General features: G+C 36.8%; 2 protein-coding genes across 3 annotated transcripts in view; both read right to left on the bottom strand.

Moving 5' to 3' along the window:
* Nucleotides 1-7,672: 7,672 nt before the first annotated feature.
* LOC131737094 (tetratricopeptide repeat protein 32-like) lies at nt 7,673-9,137 on the bottom strand. Its single transcript, XM_059023736.1, has 3 exons — nt 8,951-9,137; nt 8,348-8,514; nt 7,673-7,881 (listed from the first exon to the last, which is right to left on the bottom strand). Exons 1-3 carry the CDS (start codon nt 9,064-9,066, stop codon nt 7,754-7,756), a joined length of 411 nt encoding a protein of 136 aa, XP_058879719.1. The 5' UTR covers nt 9,067-9,137; the 3' UTR covers nt 7,673-7,753.
* Nucleotides 9,138-12,849: 3,712 nt separating this feature from the next.
* Nucleotides 12,850-26,511, bottom strand: part of wdr35 (WD repeat domain 35) — a 33,557-nt gene continuing 19,895 nt past the window's right edge. For both annotated transcript variants that reach the window (XM_034005344.3, XM_034005343.3), the window contains 9 exons: nt 22,867-23,070; nt 21,374-21,520; nt 20,884-21,016; nt 20,329-20,439; nt 17,315-17,479; nt 16,455-16,595; nt 14,713-14,869; nt 13,932-14,172; nt 12,850-13,197 (listed from right to left, as the gene is read on the bottom strand). In XM_034005344.3, coding sequence (XP_033861235.1) covers nt 13,047-13,197; nt 13,932-14,172; nt 14,713-14,869; nt 16,455-16,595; nt 17,315-17,479; nt 20,329-20,439; nt 20,884-21,016; nt 21,374-21,520; nt 22,867-23,070 — 1,450 coding nt within the window. In that variant the 3' untranslated portion in view covers nt 12,850-13,046. The remainder of the gene's footprint in view (nt 13,198-13,931; nt 14,173-14,712; nt 14,870-16,454; nt 16,596-17,314; nt 17,480-20,328; nt 20,440-20,883; nt 21,017-21,373; nt 21,521-22,866; nt 23,071-26,511) is intronic.

Genomic DNA, 26,511 nt, shown 5'->3' on the forward strand with positions numbered 1-26,511 from the left:
CCTCTTGTGGTTTTCAATAAACAGTTGAAACAGGAACAAGCAATATCGGAACATGATGTGTGGATTTATCACAACAAAGTATGAGAAATTAGTAGAGCCCCATAACATGCCAAGGTAAGAGATTAATTCTGACCTATAACAAGGAGGGGGGAGGGGGGAAAGGAGACATCCTATTTACATTATAATTAGGGCTTGAAATAAATCACCCACTTTAGTGTAACATGTTATATTTGTTCTGACTCTGATTGGGCACTAACTCCTGTGGTGTGTATTCCCTGGCGATCCTGCAGTCATAACATGATCTGGTTCAGTGCACAGCAACATGTACTAAAGCAATGTAAAAGCATACTGAAATCTGGCTTAAGCAGATGTAAGCATAGTAAATGACAAATAGATGTGTAAACACCCCGGTATTATAAAGCACAGTAAATGACATGGTATAGTAAGAGCATTTAAAATATGAAATACAAATCTGACATCCAAACAAGATGAGTGATTATGTTGCAAATTATTTCTAACATTTTGTACATTACATCCTCCTTACGGCAGATCCCTTTCTACAAACTTGGTTCTTTTAGTGCGTGTGAAAGTTTACGTCAGAATATAGAAATAACAACCCCAATTTAGGGGCACCACTCTTTCCATGAATCTTGCTAAATTTATGGTTGATGCATTCTGAATTGGATACTATACTTTTTTTTACAATTAAAATGATGTAGAATAATGTGTGGGAAGAACACTTATATAGTAAGTCTGAATTAACCGTGATTATTGCATTGTCAAACCGTGAAAGAATGAGGGAGCTGTGTATGTACTTAATGCAAAATGAAATAACAGAGAAGAAACATTGGGGAAGAAAACCATCTGAAAACACTTCATAAACCAGACCCTTAGCTTTGAGGACGCCATGGTGCAAAACAAAAAAGTCACGTCAGTAATACAATTAACCTAATTTTTAAATAGATACATAAACAGCCCTGTGACAAAGTGTCTGTAGTGCGCAGGTGTAGACATGACGTAGTGCACAAGTAATGGCAAACAAGTGATTGCAATGTCCAAACAATGTTTTATTTGGGGGAGGGTTTGTAATCCAGGTCGTTTGTGACCATAAACAATAATACCCCGGCAATACACAGCAATGTGTATACTTTCGTCCTTCAGCATTTCTCTTAACCATAAACAAAGGAACAGATCACCTAGCCACGTCCCCTTTTGTACCTTCAGTCACGCTCCCTTGGTTAGCGAGTGCAACCGTTTCTCCTCCAATCCACGGTTGCCACATCATTTTCCCTCTGGAGCGATATCTTAATGTACCACAGCTGAGCCCCCTTTCTAAATGGCTGACTTCCACCTAACCATGGGAATGAATTGTCAGGCCATCCAGTCCAGGGCACTCTGTTCCCTTTACACTGTGTCCTCACAGGTCGGGAGGTAGATATTTATCACCAAGACTCATTCTGTCTCCGCAACAAGCCCCTTTATATTTTCTAGTTGATTTTCCTTGATTTTAATGCAGACAATTTAATAAGCAAGTCATAAAGATTTCTTTTTTTTCCTTTAGGGGGACAGGTTGCTCTTTTTTAATTACTTGGAAACCACTAAAAAAGAAAAAAAAAACTTAACATATGCAACCCAGCTGTGTAGGTTAACTGTCAATTACTTCCCTGTTCCAACATTACTGTCTTTATTGTGCAGTGGAGCTAAACGACTAGGTTAATAGGTGTAACAATGCTCTAGCGTGAAGCATGTGTAACTTTCCACAAAAGGAGGCATTGTTGTAAAATAATATCAAACTTCAGTATGAGTTTTAGCCTAGGATTGTTATAGTGCTGGTGTAAACAAATATTGGTTCCCCGGAATATTTGTACCCCCAGGGGAATGAATATTTGTTCCCACCAGCAAACATTTGCTCCCCTCTACATGCATGTTTGTAATTTGTCCTATTTTTAAGTAAATTATAATGCGCTATGTTTGCAGGCTGATATCATGTATTATTGTAGGTAAGACTGGACCTGTCAGAGGGGACTGTATGGTACAAGTTTAGTATGGTACAAGTTTAGTTGAAATGCATGGATATAGACTCAAATATCCTGAATATTAGTTCCTATGGGGAACAAATATTTGTTACCGTGTGAACAATTATTCGGAGGAAACATATATTCTCTGACACTGGCATATTTATAGGAGTTTTAAAAAGTACCAAAAAACTAAAAAATAATTAGTTAGTTAAGTAGTTAATTCTAACACTGCATAATATGACAAATAAACTGTTATATTAGCAGTTATCTGTATCACAACTGCTGTATGTTTTATTGTTTAGTAATTTAAAATGTAATTGTAGTGTTAACCTCTTCTACACAAGGTGTTCGTCAGATAGTCAACAAGCCAAATTGTTAGAATAGTCATTGTTTGACAGCTTCCCTAGATACATATACAACTTCAGCGCTTACAATTTAACTTTAAACTCAAAACCAGCACAAATCAGGATTAGCAATTCTGTGGGGAAGAGGATCTGATATAACATGTATTTAAATTGTTCTTTAAAGCCTAGCTACTAGCTGGTTTTAACATTTAGAATGCTAACCCAAACCATCTGCAAACTAAAGCTTCAAACCACCAACATTGACCCTCCACTCTTTCTTGCTATGCCATCTGAAACCTTGGTACTCGCATCATATTTCCAATAACGGAAAACTGCAACTGTTACTGGGCTGGCACCAAATTTTGTTTTTGTAACCTTTGGGTGTTTATGAATCACCTTAAAGCAATAAAATATGTGCTCCATTTACTCCAGCTTTAGCTATTTTCCCTGGATCACTGCCTTTAAGAAATATTAATAGCAGTTTTAATCACAAGCATAGCGTTGGCTTTCCTAACTGCAGCATTTGCTTAGATCAAGTTAGCATATGGCATAAAAAGGTAATTGCATATATATATATATATATATATATATATATATATATATATATATATATATATATATATATATATTCAAACAGATGTTTTTCATTTTCAGCAAAGAAACCACAAGTTATATTGTTAAATCCATAAATACAGAACCTAAATAGTGAGACTAAAAATAATCCTCATTAACTCAGACTGGCCACAGATAAAGTTCATTTAGTTGATTGGGTGATTTCTGCTAAATATAAATCTGTAGCGTTCCCTTTATTATGACCAGATCTCGAAACTATTTTCATTGTTTTACACCTGTCTTGGTCATAATAAACAAATTCCACTGCAGAGGTAGTACATCTGTATCTGTTTCAGAATCTGAAATTGGATTTCAGAAGGCTTTTGGATTTAGGAGGCAGGATGAAGAATCAAAATAAAACAGCCACCACAATGTGACCTGAACCCCTCAATCATCTAAACTAGAGGCAGACCAGTAAAACACATTTTGCTGAATGTTGCAAATGTTACAGAAGGAGACCCTCTCATTGTCATTCATAGAAAATCATTAAGCACCCTGTGGATATTTATTGAACCAGCACAGTGTGGCATGAAGCCAGTAGAAACATGAGCCTTGTTCAGGACAGTGCCTTCTTTCTGAAGAACAACAATTGTCTCACATTTTTGGTGCTCTGAAACTAGCAAATACAGCATAAGAACCTGATTTTCTTTTTCTTTTACATGAATATAAGGTGGTCTAGCAATAGGAATTGTCATGGCAGTAACACAGTTTTAAAATGTTAGGTCCTGTACAGTAGATATGCACACAGTAGATTCTCTAGTTTGGCTCAAGCACTAAGATACGGGGAGAACGACAGTAAGTTTTATTTAATCGGGGTGCAACTTTACTAACCAGTATGCAAAATGTTTTGCGCTTGTGAATTACTGGATTTCCAAGTCCACGTTAATCAAAATGATGTGTTTATATACTAACTGTTAAAAGAGAAGCTTCTGTACAATGGAACAGGAATTGTCAAAATAACAGAAAGGGCAATTATTTATCAGTAATTAGCTCCAAGAAAAATAGTGTCATAATCCAAATTCTGTAAGAAAACGATGGTTGTCACAGAAAACACATAACATATGATTTAATAGTTTTAAACAGTCACCTTTCACCCTTCCTCAGAAATTTATTTACAGACGTGTTATGTAAAACCTTTGATATGTAACTATAGACAGTTCATATTGGGGAGCTGCACAGGGTCTGGCACTAAATATCATTTCTTAACATATATTTGAACCACTTAGCTATGGGGGTCTTGACAGCTACAACTTTATTAACATTAAAAAAGAACAACCTTAGGTGACCACAAGTACAGCAGATATTGTGCCTTTTTATATTTGCTCAGCATGTCTGTATTTCTTGTCTGATAGTGCCACCTTAAGGAAGTCAGTGCACTTACAGTACCTGTAACACGTTTGATTTATTATTTGGTAGTAGTTACTGATATGTACTGTACTTTCTAAAATGTACTAAACTCACAATAAAATCAGTTTACATTACATATTTAATAAGGATGGTTACTGAAATGTACATTAGGACATAGATCCTTCAATGACAGATTGTTCAACCATACCGTCCACTTATCCATATTCGTATTGTTGCTACCTGCTTGTTTTAATGCTGAAATTGTCAGGGCAATAAACCTAGATTTACAGTACATCTTTAGATAAGATTTTCATAAATATTTGGTGTATAATAAAATAATGTGCATTGCATTGTTGACAAGAAACGCTTTGCAAAGCTGCCCATATTCCAGGTTTTACCATAATATTCAATAATTCCCTTCACATTTTTGTAAACATCACTTTTGTAAAAATAGTCTATCTGTAAGGTAAATAAATGGCCTTGGTTATTTTACACGTCTATTATTATGTAGCTTGATGGTGGACGCTTCTCGGATTGGACCAGTAATACATTGTTAGGTGTAATTTACGCATCAGTTTAAAAACCTCACGACACCTCTGTTGTGTTTGCGTGTGTGATTTGTTTTGTGGTAGCGGTAGCGGTAGTGAACGCTGGAGATTTTTGGTAGTAAAATGCTGCGTAGGACATTTTTGGGGTAAGATTAGGTAAAAAGAAATAAAATAAATAAAAGATAAAAAGTGACTGTTATGTGTCAAATGGGTTTCGCGCTGTAATTCAGCCTCCCGACAGTAGAAGGCATCAAACCAACTTGGGACTTCCCTTACCAAGGTCTCATGACCATGACGAAAGTCATCTTTATGAGGGGCGGCACCTTGGTGAGGGGCGGAAGTACGAGATGTAAATTCCAGCCACTGGAGTCAAGTGAGTTGTAAGGATACTTGTCAGTTGGGGATTGGTGTTCCACTGACTACAGGGGCGGGGCGTTGCATACTAAAGGAAACGTACTGCTGTGTTCGGGGTTGGTCCTGGAAAGCATAGGCGGGGTGAATAGGCGGAGGGAGAGATGAAGAGTTTGGCTTGTTTGTTTTTATTTTGTCGGCATGGGGGCGGAATATTCATTAACATTTTCTTTTCTGTTTTATCCCTTTTTTTATGTCCGGGTTTACCGTGAAGAAGACTAAAGAAGTTTCCAAACCCTTCTGTTTACCATTATTCCAGCAACCCCACCCTCACGACATTCTTTTTTTGTTTTGTTTTACTTTTATCGTGTAACGAACAATATTAATAAAAACTTTTATTTTGTTACACGCAAATTACTGTCTGGACATTCCATTGTTACTCACACGCCTCACAGTAACACACTTGGCTTGTGTTTTTCATGCATTCTGGTCCGCTTTTATTGTGCTGAAAAACAATTGGGGCAAGCTTGGCCCCATCAGTTTTACAGTTGTGCCTATTTGCTTGGTGCTGGCCAAGGTTGCCCCAATTGTTTCTTCTAACTTAGCTTGTGTTTTTGATACAAGTTAGAAGAAACAATTGGGGTAACCTTGGCCCCCATTGGTTTTACAGTTGTGCCTATTTGCTTTGTGCTGGGCAAGGTTGTCCCAATGGTTTCTTGAAACTTGACTTGTGTTTTTGATATCTCTACTTTAAATGGCTAGGCACGTTTGATAACTTGGCGTTTTTCGTGTTTTTGTTTCAGATTTTATATACTCGTTATATACAGTACAAAGTTAGACTTGAATATGAAGAAAGTAAACATTTTATGGTGCATTTTTGTCTTAAGAGTACAACTCTTTTATTATTATTATTTATTTCTTAGCAGACGCCCTTATCCAGGGCGACTTACAATTGTTACAAGATATCACATTATACATTATTTCACATTATACAGACATCACATTATTTTACATACAATTACCCATTTATACAGTTGTTTTTTTTTTTTTTTTTACTGGAGCAATCTAGATAAAGTACCTTGCTCAAGGGTACAACAACAGTGTCCCCCACTGGGGACTGAACCTACAACCTTCCGGTCAAGAGTCCAGAGCCCTAACCACTACTCCACACTGCTGCCCTAAACTCTTGGTTTTAAAATACCACAGTTAATGCTAATAGTGCTTTTTTAACACTCTTGCAGGTTATGAATTCAAACAGTATTTTAACCTTCAGGTGTATGTGTCAACTGGACCTGTACTGTTGGCCCAACCAACTGCATCAGCTCCTGAATTAAGTATAACAGAGCAAGGTAAAGACCAGCAGTGACTCTTGTCTTCATGATTTTGTCTGGTAGGCCATATACTGAACCTGCTCCATGTTGCCCTTTGACTCTTATCCCTGCTATTACTGACTAGGAAAAATAAAGTAGGCTCAAGTTGGTAAACCTATTTTGCTCCAACCCCAAATGTTATTTTTTATTTTTATTTTTTTTCCATTTGGATTGTATTGCCAAAATACAAGAACGAATCGATTTTTTTTTTATTTCATTCTTCAGGTAATAATTCCTGTAGCATCTGGATGTGGTTGATAATGGGATCGGCTGCTGTACTCTTTGCAATCACTGCTCGTAAAAGTGTAAATCTGAATAAAATTAATTACAATTATATCTGTCTCAGTTTCTTAAATGCTTAAATTAATCAGTAAATCTTGCTACTATTATTATTATTTTATTATTTATTTCTTAACAGACGCCCTTATCCAGGGCGACTTACAATTGTTACAAGATATCACATTATACATTATTTCACATTATACAGATATCACATTATTTTTACATACAATTACCCATTTATACAGTTGGGTTTTTACTGGAGCAATCTAGGTAAAGTACCTTGCTCAAGGGTACAACAGCAGTGTCCCCCACTGGGGATTGAACCCACAACCCTCCAATCAAGAGTCCAGAGCCCTAACCACTACTCCACACTGCTGCCCCTAAATTATAGACTTCATGCTTCTAAATAGATGGATTCTACTTGCAATAATCCACAAGTTTTTTTGCTATTGGTCTAAAAACCCTGCTCTGAGTGGCCATTGGATCACCTTTCTCCGATCCACCAGTGTCACTTACAGAAGGACAATATACCTGCTGGAAACTTAAGGTTGGACATTTTCCCCTGCTATGTCAATCATTTTTTTCAGTGGAGACTTCTAAATTTTGACAATTGTATGGATACCCACAGGGGTATGTGCCAGTAGGTGCAGTTACAGCATGGTGAAGTGAAGCAATCCCCCACCACAACTATCAATTTAATTAACTTTAGTCATAGTACAGAAATTACAAAAGCAGCAAATAGTGTTGGAAATTGACACAGTAAAAGGGAATTAAATATAAATGATACAACACAACCAGCATTGAAGTAAATTATTTACTGTGCAGCAGTACTTTAATCACATTACATATTAAATCAGTTTATTTGTCATTTGAAAAGCCTTTTAATATCCCCGCCTTAACTTGTTTTCTTTATCTGTTGTGGTCTGTGTTAAACTCATTTTTGCATCTTCAAAGCTAGGATTCAGATTCAGTGCCTTCCTGAAGTCTCTCTCTGCATCCTCAAAAAAACCTGCAAAAGTGAAATGCAAATGCTGCCAAAAAATATCTACAATAAACTGTAATTTACACATTTAAGTAAGACCTCAGTATGTAGGTTTAATTGTTTGAGGTGTGCTGTCCAGATAACAACTGCACATTAGAAAACGGGTGATGCTGATGTCCACCTTATGGATCGCACTGTCTACAAGCAATGTTTAAAATGTTATCAGGGATATAATAAATATTTTATCTAGCTTAATGGAAATTAAACATCTGACACACAATGCCGATTATTTTTTGCTCCCTATAAAGCAACCTCATATTTCTACTTAAATATACTGTAGGCAACTTCTGTTAACAGATTAAGCTTGTTCTGTGGATCCTCTGCTGCCAATATTTCACTCTGCTTACTAAAGTGAAGATTAGTTATATGCCATACATACCCGTCGTCGTTGCCCCCCGCCCCCTTCCTAGCCTAGACGTAAATAAATAATTACCTAGCCTATACCGTATCAGACCTCTGTTGTAGTAAGGTATCGCAAAATCTTTTTTTGCCCGGATGGCTGAAGTATAATCTTCCATGGCGTCATAGAAGTCTACTCTCAGGTACTTCACCTGTCCTCTGTTGTTGTATGCAACAGCAAGATCATCTGTACTGCAGTCCCTAAAAATAAAAATACGTAAAGTGTCACAACGTTTGAACAGATTTTGAAACAAAAATGCTAGGCTAAGGGTGTACAGCCAGTATATCTGGGTCTTACCAATAGATATTTAACCGATGTATAATAACAAGTAATGGCAAAACCTAGTTGTCGTAAATAGAATGTAAAACAGAATACTGTATGTATATGTCCAATTGTTTATTAAACGGAAGCAACACGCTGGGGAAAAACAGTTTAAACATACTGCAAACACGAGTTTTATGTACGTATAATAAAATACATCGAGGTGTTGAAACTGGAGTTTTTGGGCAGATAGTTTTTGACGCAAGAACAAAAAAAAAAAAAAAAAAAAAAAAAAAAAAAAAAGAGATAGAAACACAATCACTGCAGTTCAGTAGAGAGTATTCCTCATTCTTAAAAATAAAAAAATACCAGTACCTGCTCTCGGCACAGGCCGTGATAAACTGCGAGTATAAGCGTTCTGCTTCTTTGAAATGCTGTCTGTGGAATTCGCTATCAGCTTCTTGTAAAATACTCAACATTTCTTTATCCATGTCTCATACAGCAAAACCCAAACTAACAACATTCTACCATGTTCATGTTTGCGGAAGTGATGGCTGGCAAAAGGTTTTTTATTGGTCCTTTCTTTGAATGGGTGGGGACTATACCATAGTTACTTCCCTTGGGACAGTTAACATTAAATTCCGGCAGATGGCAGTGTAGTACAATATTATTCATTGTATTCAAGAAAGCACATACTGTACCGTGCTATCGAGAGACTGCTTGAAGTTTACAGTGCAGAGTTAAAAGGAGGCTTTTTTTTTTAATTTCTTCTTTTTTAAAATCTTAAAGCTGCATATCAATGTTCAAAGTGACTTTAAACTGATTTAAAACCTCATGACATTAATCAGCAAACCATCAATTATAATATGTAGAGCTATTGCAGCTCTCACACTATTGTCTGACATTTTTCATTCATGGTCTTATTTATTTATTTTAAAGGACAGCATTGTACATGGCAATGCTAAAGCCACATTTACATGCATTTCTTGTTCCACTCCTATACAAAATTAATACAAAAAAAATAAATAAATAAATAAACTCCTAGAAAATAGTATTAAACACGAGGTATTCAAACTCAGAACACGACTTGCCTTAAATTAACCTTTTAACCTAGCGCAGGGGTGGACAAATATCCCTTCCAACACAGGGGAGGACTGCTTATATAGATCTGAAACTTGTAATCCTGTTCCATTGTGTGGACTTCTTTCCTCTGTTTGTATTTATTTATAAATGATAATAGGATGTCAATGGATCACTCATAATAAATCTTACATGTTCTATGTGGAATTAAAGGAAAGTGTTAGATCTTGTACTCCTTTAATTAGATCAATTAAATGCAAGTTCAGGACCTACAGTATTATCCTATGTAACAAAGTAGAACAAATAACATGGCTGTGAGACTGGAATGATTTATCCTTTATTGATACTGTAGCAATCCATGTAATGCAATATCTGCTCTGTATTTCCAGCTGTGAATATGTTTCCATGCTGTATTACGCCGCTGTGGTCGGTGGTTTGAGCTCCACACTGATTACGCCACCCTGCAGTGGTTACTGAGCTTCAGGGAACCCGAGGGGCAGGTAGCCCGCTGGTTAGAGATGCTCCAATCTTACGAGCTGGACATACAACATCGGCCAGGAGCAAACCACCGGCAGGAAATATGAGAGAGAGAGAGGCACTGGGAGAAGACGGGTACGCAGTGACCGTAAGGGAGGTGCAGCCCTTGCAGACCACAGAGTCTGTCCCCATTGGCTGTTTGTCTGTGCCCATTGGTCCTAGTGTGCGGGTGAGGGCTATTGGGATATGCGTGAGTTCACAGTACCCTGATCTGAATAAGGGAAGGGGCTAAATATATAAAACGGGCTGTTCCCAGAAATTTGTGTGACTGTTTTATCCTGAGAAGTTGACAGAGCGGTGGACTCTGGTGAAATATTGAAGAGAAACAAGTGTCTCTCAAGTTTCCTGCCTCCTGTAAAACGCTACAATACCTTTAGTGGAATTACCCCTTTAGAACGAAAGTTGACAAATCAGGGTCTCGTTTCCCGATAACAGAAGTACTTGTGGAGCTCACGATTATTGTCACGATTAACGTGGGGCTGCTTCCAGTCTCTCTTGATGTGCATTTCTCAAAACCCCACGTGAAAGTGCAGCTTATTCATGATGTTCACGTGCATTGTTAGGCTTTGAATCTTCTTTGGGGCGATGCTGGTTGGGTTAAAGTTGCATTTGGGAAACGGGCCCCTGAACTAGTTCATGAGTAATCCTACGCAAACAATTAGGGCTGCACTGACAACGATCTTCTTGGACGATACTGACAGCCAATGACTATCTGCCCATATCGTCCGATACCAATTGAATACCGATAATAATAAACAGTGCAGGTAAGCGACTGCAAACTACTAGAACAAGACATAGGGCCTATATTTAAACGGTTTTATAATTATAGATGTTAAATGAACAGATATCGTTTACTTCTTGAATTTATGACAAAAATGAAAAGGTATTGTTGTTGCATTTACTTCAGAAAATTATTAATACAAAGAATAACGTAGTCTTATATTGTGTGCTTGACAGCATTATTTATACATTTGATTCACAACGTAGTCACACAAAAATAACATTTTGCATTTGTACTAGTAAAACACTTCTGTAGAAAGAAATATATAATGTGACTTTTATAGCCACTTGCTGTCAAACATTGCGTATTATAACTTTTACCTATACTGTACAGTAGGGGACAGAAAATGTAGCATGTAATGTCAACTACAACAACTTTTGTTAAATTCTTATTTTAAACATGCACTGCTTAAAAATGCAAAACTGAAATTGTTCACTTAACCAAAAAAACAAAAAAAATGCCATAAAAATATTACATTTCCGGTTACAAAATATGTACACCGATATTCAAGCATGAATATCGGTGTACATTATCTGCTAAAATAACAAAAACTGCTGATAGCTGATTGTGATTTTGTTCCATATATTGGTGCCATGACGATAAGCTAACGATTATCGGTGCTCCCCTACAAACAATAAATAAACACTAGTGATTGATCCAAGAGCAGAAATTCTTCGGAGATATATTCAGGGGTGTAGTGCTGGTGGGTCGCGATGGAGCGCCGCCCCCCACTTCTCTTCGGCAGGGAGAGCACCGCTTCCATACTTCACATGTAGAATATTGAACTGTTTTGCTCCTATTAATATATGGAGATATACATGTGTATAACCAATACACATAAGCAAAGAATACAATAACCATAAGAAACACTTGAGAGATAAATGATGAAAACAGTTTGAATATAGCGTGCCTGGTCTGGAACAACAGGTGTGAATAAGAAGGGAACCTGTATTAACACTTTACAATTAGATGTAATAATTGGGACAGTTCTTATTTTAGACCCATATATAAGAAATAATGTAGATAAAATAAGCTAAACATTTATTTAAAAGATAAAACTCAATCGCAACAAACAAATAAAGGGTGCCTGTGGCCTTACACATCTTACTTTGCAAACGGATGCACTTCTGTTTCAAATACCGTACCTACTAGTGATAAACTGCGGTTCTGTTGAGTTTATGGGGAAACAGGGACTGCAGGAGGCATGGTAGGGTTGAGAGAGCGTGGGGCGGGTGTAGATAATAGCGACTCCTCACTTATAAATATAGCACTACACCACTAGATATATGATATGCTATCTTATGTCCTTTGTGGTCCTGTGGTATGTAGCAAGAAGATCTACAGGTACCAGTCTGTATATTGGAGCTCCTTGTTATAGTGAGCTATGCTTGGTACAAAGAGAGAAATCTACAAGAGTCACTAGGAATTGCTGATGTCTTATGTGCATGTGTGCCAGTCTTGTTAAGACAGGTATATTATCAAGACAGGTACCTTATCTACACACTACAGTGAATTGCTGTGATTTTTTTTTTTTTGAAACCGACCAGTGACATTTCACTGTTCCTTCTCCGAGGCATTGTAAAAACACTGTTTTAAAAAAAAAACATTAGGATGGAGTACACACAGCACATTTGATGACATATTTCAATTGTTCTATTACAATTCAAGCCTTCAAACATACCCATAAGCTGCCAATTCCACCAGTACTAGCATTTGCAGTATCACATTGGAGGACAAGTCTTGATGTATTAGTTAGGAACTCATTAACATTCTCACTTATATACTGTATTTCTTACAGCTAGTATATTTGACAGACAAATATTAAAATGTCAATCCAAGTTACAATTTAAAAAAAAAAGAAAAAAGAAAAACAGAATTATTGAAGTTTCTCTTATTTATGTATGTATGTTTTGGAATTACATTAACACAAAGCAATGGAGAATACATTATACAAGTAAAAAATGAATCTACTTAAATACAAAAATTGTTTTACAGTTAACAAAAATATATCTAGACACAAGAAAACAAATATCAATAAGCTTGAAAACTCTCTTTCACGTTTAGTTGTACAGCCTATTCTACACTGCTGTGGCAAAGTGGGCAGAAATTCCGATTGCTTATCTCTTGTTCCAGGGCACAGTGTTTGCAGACATTGCAGATCCAGAAGTGGTATTCTGAAATGATCCGCCCTGTTACAATGCAGGTTGTCTGCTTCCCTTCTTCCCTGAAAAAACAAGATTTCCAATGTCAGGTGAATCACTTCAAGTTTACATTACACTAATTTAAAATCCATTTGTAGAAGCTGTCAAAATAACAAACACATTTTTTTTCTCTTTTTGCATGAATGGGATTTCATGTAGGACCTAAAAAGCAAACCAAAATAAAAATATCACTGCTGCCCATAACGTTATACAGGTAGTATTCCCTGATGTACAAACCATGTGTGCGGTGGCTGAGTGAACTAAATAAAAAGCTGGGCAAACAGTAGATCTCCACAAACCTTAAATAGTAGAGTGAACTAAAACATCTGTTGTTTTGCTTGAACTATACATAAATGATGTTCTTGCAAACAGTGTTTTAAATAAATATACATTTAAAACCTCTATTTGTGTGCCCTGCTGATCTCTGAGTGAAAACAAAAAATATGGACAGGGATTGTGTGGGTTGTGCTGCTTTTAGGTACAAGTGCCTTGTCCAGTGATATCACTTTAAATTTATATTCTTTTCAAAAGACTAGAATTAAACATTGTGATGCTTAATTAAGGCTGGCTATGATTTCTTTAGCTGTAAGTTTTTCATATTTTCAAATTTTTAGACGTAATAAATCAGGTCAAACATGAGGTGAACTGTCCCCAGTGTGAGGGGGGAGAGCTTGATATGGTCGTCTTGTTTTTAAATGTTTGTCTTGTTAGAACTACTATCTACTTAGAAAGTTTAAAGTTATGTTAATAAACATACACTTCTTGAAGGCTGTCCAGTTCAAATTTCCTGTTATCTTTAGGGCTGTGTTTTATAAAGATCTCCAAAGCCAGGTCCTCATATTGCTGCCTTTGCTCAGCAGATAGGGTGTCCATGGATTCCAATTTGATGAAAGCCTTGGAGCAGGTCCCGAACGCTCGGTTGGCACAGGCACAAACAGCCAGGAGGGAGTAGATCTCCACTGCCGGAATGATGTCTTCATAATCACGCAGGTGAAGGGCTACATAATAGACAAAGGAAACACTAGCATACCATTTTTTTTTTTTTATTTGAGTAGTTGGTAAACATGAAGAATAATTATATATGCAGAAATATCAATAGTGAATCATACAGAAAATTAATATTAGAAAAAGTGTAAATGGTATACAGTATCCCTTTAAGGAAGCATGGCACACTTTAACCTAGAAGGCCCGTAACTACTCCCATTCAGTTGGATCACAAGACATTACCACGTTGTCTCCAGTTTTCCAAGCAGGGTTTAAATGTTCCCTTTGACCCCAGCAAAAGTCTAGACTGGTTCATTTAACAGGTCTACAGACATCCACCTGGGCTGTTAAAGCATTTTAATTTCTGCAATCTGTGCAAGATATAATGGGTAATTGTACTAGCGGCTACGTTTGCCTTACAATTATTCAGGGTTAGAAACTGCAGCTTTTCTGAAGCACCAGTAGTCACACAGTAATTACTGTACCAGTTGATCCTTTTCATTACATGCTACTTTGCTATGCGAGAAGTTATTGATAACATGAGTAAAATGTACCTGTTCTCATGGCTGCATCAGCATAACCTTCATAAAGCTGCCTTTGAGCAAGCAGGAAAAAGTGATAAGCTTCAGCTCCACGCCAAGCGGTGTCAATAATTCGATTATCTGATGAGGTGGCATCTTCCTCCAGCAAACCTGCTAGCGCTGATGTCGCCTGAATGAAAATAGGCATGATGCTAGTTTGAAGTATTGAGGGTCTGTCACGGTTAACCATGATGGGCTTGATTCTCAAACTATTTCTCTTGAAAACCTTTTCTGTATTTTAAGTTTTTGACAAACTTTAGGAATGTAAATTAGCAAGTCTTTATTCATATTGTTTTACGATATTGGTCAGTTAATTAAGCATTCACATCTCATTCACAAACTCTTCTCTCCTAACTTTAAATTACATTTGTATACAATGCACTAACTGAGGTCAACCTTATCGATACGTTTGTAGTTGTGGGTTTGCAGAGATGCATTTAAAATGAGCGAGAAATTAAAAGTATTATTAGAACTACTTATTTATTTTTTAAAGATTAAAAAAAAAAAGGTTTTGAAAATACATTTTAATTTTACTTTTCTTTCACACACACACAGGTTGAATTTATGACCATCATTGTTTGAAACTGATTAGTTATACTGTTTCAGTGAAGTGACTGCAACATTTACTCCTACAATCATTAAAAAAACACATAAGCAACAGTTCCATACAATTTAGTAAAACAATATAACATTGTACAAACATAATTCACCTTTTAGAACAATAATGTAATATACCTTTGATAGCATATCATTGCACTTGACTTAATACAAACAGAAAATAAGGTAAAGTATTCCTTCCGTATTACATTTCAGTTAGGAACATAATTTAGATATAGTTTTGAGAATCAAGCCCAGTTTGCACAACACAGATTTCCTTGATGTTGTGTTTTACATTTCTCTCACTTACAGTACAAAACCATTACACAGTACACAAATTTTGTTGTAAAGAAAATTCAGTTAATACAGTAGCTGTATGCAGTATATTGTATACATTATTCAAGTGCATCACTGCTTCTTAAGAATTTGTGGGTAAATGTCAGACAATTTTTTTTAGTCCCTAGAACTGTTCTAGGTTATTTGTTTATTTAAACAACATTGTAGAAAAGTTCCATACACTCAAAACTGTATTCAATCCATAAAGAAACATTTTGTGAATATGGCTCAGGTTATCATACAGTTTATATACAGTGTGACTAATGGCACAATCCTTTCATAAGCACAAAAAGTTAATTCCACATTGTGGAAAATGTCTGCTATATTCTCTCATATGGAATTCACTTTATATTATACATTATACTTAGGGCTTGAAGTTTTCAGGTTTTATTTTTGATCACATGACGTCCTTTAAACTTATTTTGAGCCGATTCTGTTTCCTAATTAAACTCAGAAAAAGCTGTTAATTCCAAAACTATGTCACTTGTTTTTACCTTCTTATCCTGACTGAGCTTGATTCTGTTTTGTTTAATTTTTATTTCAAACAGACAGAGTTGTCCTGACAGATTTTCTTTTCAGCATAAAATACCCAGTACTCTTTGATTTGTAGCAAAACAAAAATATAATCTTAAACCCAGTCTTAATTGTTTCGTTTTCTCTTTATTAGGATGCAGAGATAACTTAACAACTTTTAATTAACATTTAAAAGGGAGGTAGAGATTTGGAAAATAAAAGCCGAAAAGTTCAAGCCCTAATTGCACTATATTGTGGTTATACTGTACCTCAGATATTTTCCCTTTACCCTTTTCCTGTTGAGTAGTTTTAATCTGTTTGTGATAATTTTCCACAAGTAATGCTGCCAGCACATACAGTTTCTTAACACGCAGTGGCTTATTTCTCTTTTTTGCTTCTTCATCAGCAATCTGAAAACAAGCAAAAACAAAAATACTAACTGGGAACATGAAACTACAACCGATTTATATTCATGGACAGAAATGAAAACAGTTTAAAGGTTGTTTTTTTTTTGTTTGTTTTTTTTTAATACAAAGGTACTTTTTTTCTTAAAATTATAGTTAGACCTCTCCTTGAAAAATGTGTTGACTTGGAGTTAAGAATCCTATATAATTTTACCAGACATTTTATTTAAACTTGAAATTCATATTACAGTGAAGTTATTGATACTGATGATTGCATTGCTGACTGAGGAAAGGTAACGCATGAAACACATTATTGGTATGTAGTTCAAAAATGTAAAATGTAATGGAATTTGTAGTAGCAATAGCCGATTGCCACATGTGTAGCACAGCACAGCACAGGAATCATCCAGTTACACCTGTTGTAAACACAGACAGCCACGATTAGGTATGTAAAATGGTATCACTTCTGTAACATCATTCTGAAATCTTACAAAGATATGGTAAACACACATTTTAATGCAATAAACATTTAATTCATAGTACAGCTCTTATGATGAGCGGCATCCAAAATATTAACATGGCCCCTCCTTAATTAGCAAAATTGACACTCACTGTCACAGCACTGTGAAGTTTGTTGTAAACCCATGTCATAATAAAAACATAGCAAGGTCAAGTGGAGTTTCATAACCATTGGCTACCCAAAACCACAACCAAAACAGAAGTACCTTGAACATCAGTTTGGCTGCATCGAGGAAATAATGGGCTTTTCTGTACAGCTCAATAGCATCCAGGGTTTTATTCTTCTCTAATAGATGGGATGCATATTTTGATAAAAGGGATCCAATCTCTTTCATGTTGTGGTTCTTCGCCAGCTCAACACCTTTATTCCACTACAATAAAGACAGTACAGGTTAGCGCCTTTGCATGGTGGGTATTGCAATTTTTGATAATTCAGCTCACTGGAACACAAGAGTTTAAAACTGAAGCCGAAAAAAAAAAAAACATTAGCTCTTTGTATTTCATTTCTTAAATATCACTTATATTTTAGTATTTGCTGAATGGATATTAGTACAATGATATTTATTTTATACCTAGCACAAGAATGCCATTTTTGTGCAAAATCACTTATGAAAACCAGCTAACAGCTATAAACACATGTGTTGGCTAACTTGATTTTTGAGTAATAGATTTTACTTCCGACACACCCTTAAAGCACTGGGGTACATAACTAATCTAAACATACAACAATTTTAAATGAGCCTTGCATGGAGTCATTCCTGACTAGAACCAGCTTGTTATAAACAGAGTAGGACCACCCAAGTGTTTATTAGCCTCCCTGAAGAAAAGATTTTTAAACAGAAAGAATTAAATGTTCTGGTGTAAACAGAAATGTCATCCCCACCATTGGCACTTCCAATATATTCTGAAGAGGCACAATTCTGAAGTAATACTTGTCTTTCTGAATATTGACTATTGCTATCTGCATGTCTCATAACTCATCACAATATTAATGATTTGTTTTGTTTATTTAGTCCCCGACAGACTTTTCCAGACAGCCAGATTACATTAAAGCTCCTGTTCCATGTAGGTTTGAATCTAGAAAAATTTGGCTATCCATGAAGGGCTTGATGGATCGACTCGTCTGCAGCCCGGTAAAGAAAGCAATGGGAATAATGTGAAATTACAGCAACGGACGCTGGCATACTGTTAAAATATCAGCATTATACTGCATGAACAGTGAAACTAGAGAATAGTTCCTGAGGAAAAGTGAAGCCCAGGGATGATTGAACGTGGAACAGAGAATGCCACATTGAAGCAACTTTCTTATACATGGAAATGTGAAAGAGGATTTTTCCAATTGGCTGCTGAACATTCTAAAGGTATATGAGGGACCTTTACACTGCCGCCGGACAACCTTGTGACCAAATACTAAAATGTTGCTGGTCATATCGGACTATAGATTTTAAAGCCACCGTACAACCTTGTGACCATTTACATATCAAAATGATCTTGGTCACGTTGGAGAAAACTGCTTACAGCTATAAAGAGTCCTCTATTTATAATCCCTAAGCACTGTATTTTCTGACAGACAGTAATTACTGTTGTCTATTATTTTAGGTAACCGTAACAATTAACCCGCCACTGCTGCTTTACAGTATGTACCAGTAGCAATTACTCTTATTATTAGCATGACCTTAGTGACATGATTTAGCATTTACAGTTTAATATTTAACAAAAAAAAATTAACAAAAAAGTGATTTTTTAATATATATATATATATATATATATATATATATATAGAGAGAGAGAGAGAGAGAGAGAGAGAGAGAGAGAGAGAGAGAGAGAGAGAGAGATAGATAGATATATATAGATAGATAGATATAGCAAAGCGTCCCAGTCCACATTTTAATTTGTGACCCAAACACAAGAACTGTAAGTTTCAGCGCGGTTGCACACTTTTACTCAACAAAAATAAACAAAATAAAACAAAAGCCTCCAATTGGAGACCTAGACTAAACACAAGTTCAACTACAGGGTTGGGAAAGATTTCTTTTTACATCCTAGCCTTGTATTTCATGTATTATGCATTTTTTACTGCATCTTTCTTGCAGAAGACAGCAGGTTTTCCTCAAGGACTTCTCTGTACTTTGCTCCATTCATTTTCCCTTCTAAGTGCCCCAGTCCCTGCCGATGAGAAACATCCCCATAACATGATGCTGCCACCACCGTGCTTCTCAGTAGGGATGGTGTTATTTGGGTGATGCGCTGTGTTGGGTTTGTGCCAAACATAACGCTTTGCATTTAGGCCAAAAAGTTCAATTTTAGTTTCGTCAGACCACAAACCTTTTTGCCACATGGCTACAGAATCTCCTGAGTGTTTTTTGCATACTTCAAACGGGATTCAAGGTGGGCTTTCTTGAGTAATGGCTTCCTCCTTGCCACCCTACCATACAGGCCAGATTTGTGGAGTGCTTGGGATATTGTTGTCACATGCACACTTTGACCAGTCTTGGCCATGAAAGCCTGTAGCTCTTGCAAAGTTGCCATTGGCCTCTTGGTAGCCTCTCTGATCAGTCTCATTCTTGCTCGGTCATCCAGTTTGGAGGGACGGCCTGATCTAGGCAGGGTCTTTGTGGTGCCGTACACCTTCCACTTCTTAATAATCGTCTTGACCGTGCTCCAAGGGATATTCAAGGCCTTTGATATTTTTTATACCCATCTCCTGATCTGTGCCTTTCAACAACTTTGTCCCGGAGTTCTTTAGAAAGCGCCTTGGTACTCATGGTTGAGTCTTTGCTTTGAAATGCACTACCCAGCAGAGGGAACCTACAGGAACTGCTGAATTTATCCTGAACTTAACTTCTTGTGTGATTTGGAAGGCGATTGGTTACACCTGAGCTAATTTAGGATTGCTATTACATGGGGGGGTGGAAACTTATCGAACCAAGCTATTTCAGTTTTTATTTTTAATTAATTTTCTACAAATTTCTAGAATATTTTTTTCACTTGGAAGTTGTGGGGTAGGATGTGTACATAAATGAAAAAAAAACAACTATTTTAATGCATTTTAATTCCAGGCTATAAGGCAACAAAAGGTGAAAAATTTTAAAGGGGGTGTAGACTTTCTATAGGCACTGTATATATATATATATACACACACACACACATACATACATATATACATATATATATATATATATACATATATACATACACACACACACACGCCAACTTTTACCTGATTAAGATGCACACAGGCATCAACAGCAGCTTTAGGTTTGTTGCATTTCAGATATGCACTCACTGCCTGTTCACACATGCCTACAGTCACAAACATGTGGCCAATATCCTATAAATACAAAACAAAATTGAAATGCAAGTGTTACTAGAGAAGTACTGTATTAAAAAAGCTATGTTAACAAATAAGAGGAAACCCAACACTTGATTTTTGAGACGGGACAATGGGAATAAAACGGTGGGTTACAAACACTGTGTGATGACAAGCCACACATACTTTTGCTGCTCAGCCTCCGGTTCAGGGAATAACCCATACCAGCAGTGTGCAGTGACCCTCTAAACTCACACACATGTGAATTCATCTCTGGCTTGGTGACTAGACACGTTTATTATTGTTTTACAAGTGACTGCAAACTACATATTCAAGAATCAAAACAGCAAAAAAAAAAACGTTAGCAGACTTGAATGGAAGTGCAAACCAGCAGTATGAAATAAATCACTAATGTCCCTGTGAATATTGTTTTTCATGCAACAGTGTGTATGTCAAATTACTTACAGGGAGCAATTTGTGATTTTCTGGAAGGGAATTTGCAAGTCTTTCCAATCCATCATAATCCTCAAGCATATAGTAACATTCAGCCAGGCGTTCCTGGTTTCGGCCTTGCAGGTAATACTGAACAGCATTCACCCTAGAAGCACATCACAGTGATAATAGGTACAATCAAATACACATCAGAAAAACTACTGTCAGTAAGTACCTCTGTTTAAAAGGCTAATAACATACTGTTCTAAAATACTGAAAGTATAAAACACAAAACATTTACATTTCCCATAACATATGGTTAAACATGGTATTGTTTTGCCTTATAGTTTTTATGATTGGGTGTTTAAAGGCATGGATGATGTACAGTACTACAGAAAAGTGTTTTGTGACATAATACATACAAAAAGGAAAAAAAGTTGGTCAGACAGATTGTTGTTAAGGAAAGTTAATGTTTGAAGCACAGACCAATAATGTAAAGCCATCCTTGAATGAACAAACCTACCACTTTTGTCTATCAGCAAAGTAGTCCCCAATGGCATTGTACGCTTGTTCAAGAAGGGTATCATCAGCATCACCAGAGCCTGTTTTCAGTAGCTGGAGTACCCGGAACCAATCCCCTAGCTTTATTCTCAGACTGATTGCAAGGTCTCTGCAAACAGATGAAAACAATTCCTGTTAAAAGAGCACATTTCTGACCCACATGGGGGTTTTAAAAGCATAGTCTAGGCTAAGCAAGGCTAGTCCACACTAAAACAATAAATAAAATAGTGCTGGGACGAACACAGGATTTTCATGTTCAAATATTCGCTCATAATTTAAATATTTGTTTGGATATTCGTTCGTTTTCAAAAAGTATAAAGTCATATTTCTTGGAAGGCAGGCAGAGACAGTATAGCAGCAGGGGGGCGTGGCCCTTATGTGTGTGCCTTTACAGCAAGACGTTACAATATGTAATGTAAAAATATCCCAGGACTAAAGAATACGCTGTGTAGGCCTTACTTTAACCCAGTGAATTAACTACAAAACAAAGGATGCCGAATAGCAGTTCAAGTTAAACGTTTGTTTATTCCCAAAATAAATAGTACATAACGTTGACACTGCATTTTATTTCTTTTTTTCCTTTTTTTTTTTATTCCTTGCCATTGCCGTTTCTTCACAGTAAACAGTGGCCATCGACACGTTTTCATAAAGTAATAACATGAGGTTTACTTGTGCCTTTTTGTAGCTGAACAAGCAAACAAAAACTGAAAATAACTTTAAACATTTCAAATAAAACAAATGTGGAAATGGCGTTGTAAAATGAAGGGGAAAAAAACTAATTTTAGTTCTTGTTTATTACATTCCACATAACAGAAAGTCGCAACAAAACATATATAATATATACAATCTATATAAAAATCACTACACACTTCCAGCAAGTTGGGCACTGTTTAAGCAAGGTATTTCAGAATGACATTCCCATGAGATTCTGACTCACTCTAAAGCACCACAACGTGTTTTTGTCCCAGATGGCTTTCCATAGAGATCACTATGCGTGCGCGCGCATAATCTGGTTTGTTTACTTTTTGCTGTCTAAAACTTTGGAATATAGGCTCAAGAGCTGCTGTGTTGATCCTGTGTTTTTTTTATATATATATTAAATATCACATATCACACAGAGCTCTTTTTCATTTGCCATTTTTGAAACTGTCGCGCAACTTCTGGTGAGGCAGTAAATAAAAGTGTAAGGTATTTTTGTCATTTCTAGCAAATACGAACATCTGATCTGATTTTTCTATCTGAATACATGTCAAAAAATATTTGTTGGAATATTTGGATATTTGTCCCGGCACTAAAATAAAAAGAGTTTATATAGAAGAATAAAAGAAGATGAAACTGCAGGAGTAGATATTACTAGTGTATTGATTTATTCATAATAGAACAGCAACTAGTAGCCAGAGAAGAAGCTATATATTCCATCTGTCTTGAAAAACAACTAATAGACAACACACTTGCCTCCTGTCCATATCCAAATACATTCTTTCAGCTTCCTCAAACCTCCCAAAATAAGCTGCAACCTCAGCTTGCTTCATGGACTCGCTCTGTAGGTTACTGAGACGTTTCACAAACTCAATGCCCTGGTAGGTTTTACAGCGCACAAATGCCTGCTCAGCTGTCTTAAGGTCCAACTTCACAAGAGCCGCTTCAGCCAGTAAGCGCCTAAAGAAAGACAAGATTTTTTAATAAATACATAGTTCTGACAGAAGCAGAGTAATACAGAACTTCCTATCCAAATTGTAATGTTGCTAATGCAGTGCTTTAGTTCGTTTTATCAACATGTATGCCTACTTGTATTGTAATTCATTAAGAATAATATCTCGGTTATACTTGTGCTGAAATACCGTATCTACTCGAAATAGCACCCGGGTGCTTGTTTTCTCAATCTTCTCTTTACGTTTTATGTTTTAATTAGGAAACTGCTCTGTTGAACATGTTCATAGCAATATTAGCAAACCTTTTAAGCATTCCAAGTTTATTGCAGGTGTTGGCTGGTGACAGTAGTTTATATTGAAGTGAAGACAGAACACCGCAGTGTTAAGCGCTGGATTTAAAATGCTCAAAACCCTTTTTGTAGGCTACCTCAGCATCAAAAGAGAATTTCCTAGTCACTAGTGTGGTTGTATAAGCAAATTGTTATTGATATTTCTGTCGTATACACTCCGGCATAAGTCAAGTAAAAATACAGGATTACACTTAAGTAAGATGCACAATACATGCACTCAGCTTTAAATGTAGATTTTGTTTCTTGATTAAATCGCTTTCAAGACACAATAGAGCAGTGTACTTTATACTTTATTGATGCAGTGTGGGATTCTAGCTAAGCTCGCTGTTTTATTATTAAAAGTGCTGCAAGTACTGTATAACAAACATGTCCCTTTGAAATTAATATTGATTGCATTATTACTTATTTGTCATAATGCAGCATTTGTCATTAGGCATTTAAAATAAATGAGGTATTACAAGGCATGGTTGAAATGAAACACTGTCGAAATGGTAAATTAAAGGACACTGCCGGAAGCTTGTCTGTGAGCTGCAAACGAAGTGGAAGGGGGGAATTACCGAATTTAATAGAATACTCTTTTTTTTTTGTAATGCAGTGTCATAAAATAACTAACAATTTGCTTAAGTTTGTACATCTGCTATAATCACAAAATATACACAGCGGGGGTTACTTCATTCCCCAAACCCTCTTTCCTTTGAGCTTAAACCCTCTAGCACCTGTTGTTTTCACCATCAAAAGGGAACGTTTTTTTACATACCGTAGAAGACAAGGTTGCTTGTGGGCTTGATTCACCATGGCAAAATACTTTTTAAAAAAAGTTATTTTATTAGAAATAAACAGTTAGCAAAATATATGTCAATAATACTTATTGTTTCATTTTGTATAAGAAAAAAAAGTTTTTGACTTTGATATTGAAAGAAAATTAAGGGGGGGGGGATGGATGGGCTTTGGAGAGCGTGGGTGCTTATTAAACTTTGGCCAGGTTAATATGGGCGCCAGTATGAATATGGGCAGACAGTCAACACTGAGCACTATATTGAGCATATACACTAATTACACCGTGTAACAATTTTTTTTTTTTTTTTTGGTTCCTGGGTAGTAAGTGTTATTTCCTAATTGCTTATGCCTCAAAAGTATAGAAAATGGCTATTATTCCCCACAAACTTTGCTTTTGTGACCAGGACAGTGATATTTTGAAATGTACCTATTTTCCAGAACATTCCAGATAGATTCAGTGCTGAGTAAACTTGGAGTAACTTCTAGAACTTTCTAGAACTTTCCAGTAATATAAATAGTAGTATAAATACAGGGGCCTTAAGCCCACCAGTTCAGTTTAGTTCCAGCTGCCTAAGTGGATACATATCTGCATTTTTCTGAGATGGCATCAAGGTCATAGGAGACTTCAAAATGGTGGCATTCCTGATGGGTCTCTAAGGCGGTTTTACCAAGTTTCCCTGCTATCTTTGCCTTTGGGACAGCAGGGACACCAAGGCGCACTACCACAGGCGGGACTGGCCACAGTGGACCGAGTTCTCTGTGGGGAGGAACAACGTCAAGTGGGAGCCACTGGTGGACCCCCGTAAGGTGCTGATGCCACCACTGTACATCAAATTGGGCCTTATGAAACAATTTGTCAGAGCTCTAGATAAGGAGTCGGCAGCCTTCAAGTACCTTCAAGACTTCTTCCCCAAGCTGTCTGAGGCAAAGGTCAAAGCCGGTGTCTTCATCGGACCACAGATAAAGAAGATCCTGGAGTGCAATGAATTCCCCAAGAAGCTCACTACTTTTTTTTAAAAAGCTGCCCGGGTAGGGAGGGCTTAGGTCGGCAGGGGAATCCACGGCTCACCGCGCATCAGCGACCCCTGTGGCCGATAGGGCGCCTGTGGCTCTGCAGCGGAGCCGCCAGATCTGTGTTGTCCTCCGGCACTATAGGTCTGGTAGCATTGCTGTGGATCTGCAGTGCGAAAAATGACGGCTTGGAAGGAGCACGTTTCGGAGGACGCGTGTTCCAGCCTCCGTTTCCTGAGTCGGCGGGGGGGTTGCGAGCGGTGAGCCGGGGATACAGATAATAATTGGGCATGCTAAATTGGGGTGAAAACCGGGGTAAAAATAATTGCCGACGACTAAATTTATTAAAAAAAAAAAAAAAAAAAAAAAAAGAGACTGGTTGAGGTGAAGAACTACGGCACAATGGGCTGTAGGATGTCCCTCAAAGTCCATATCCTTGATGCTCATCTTGATAAATTCAAGGAGAACATGGGAGCGTACTCGAAGGAGCAAGGCGAGCGCTTCCACCAGGATATACTGGACTTTGAACGCCGCTACCAAGGACAGTATAACGAGAACATGATGGGAGACTACATTTGGGGGCTGATTCGTGAAAGTGATTTACAGTATAATCGTAAATCTCGAAAAACTACTCACTTCTAAATCTTTTGTAGTCATTTTTGTATTACTTTAGTATAATAATTTGGATTCATATGTTGTTTTTTTCTGACTTTATGTGAACGAAAAGACACAAATTCGCCCGTTTTCTCATTGGAAATAGGTAAATTTCAAAACATCACTGTCCTGGTCACAAAAGTTTGTGGGGAATAATAGCAATTTTCTATACTTTTGAGGCATAAGCAATTAGGAAATAACACTTACTACCCAGGAACAAAAATTGTGTTACATAGTGTTATTAGTGTCTCATCCTATAGGGTATAAGGCACATTGAAAAGTATTGGATCCTGATAACCCAATTAGTGAAAACGTTCAAAAATCTGATTTAGGACTTGACCAGCTGAAACCACGAGAACGCAACTAAATTAGATTTACCAAGTTTTAATCTCTACCCTGGCTTTCCTATACCCTGGTTTGTACCGTCATGTTGCATGCAACACAAGCCCTGTAGTACAGCAGTTAAAACATGAAAATAGCTGTAAAAAGTATGGATAGTATTTGTGATTGCAAGCGGATATGCTGTACACTTCACAGTTCAAAGCTGCACAAACGGAATGGCATTGCTGTTTACCATTGACTGTCTGGTACTATTTATATACAATGTTAGTGAACATTTCACACAAAGTTAATAGAGAAGCTGAAGTTCATCGACG

Source organism: Acipenser ruthenus, chromosome 5 (genome assembly GCF_902713425.1).
Source record: "Acipenser ruthenus chromosome 5, fAciRut3.2 maternal haplotype, whole genome shotgun sequence".
Lineage (NCBI taxonomy): Eukaryota > Metazoa > Chordata > Actinopteri > Acipenseriformes > Acipenseridae > Acipenser > Acipenser ruthenus.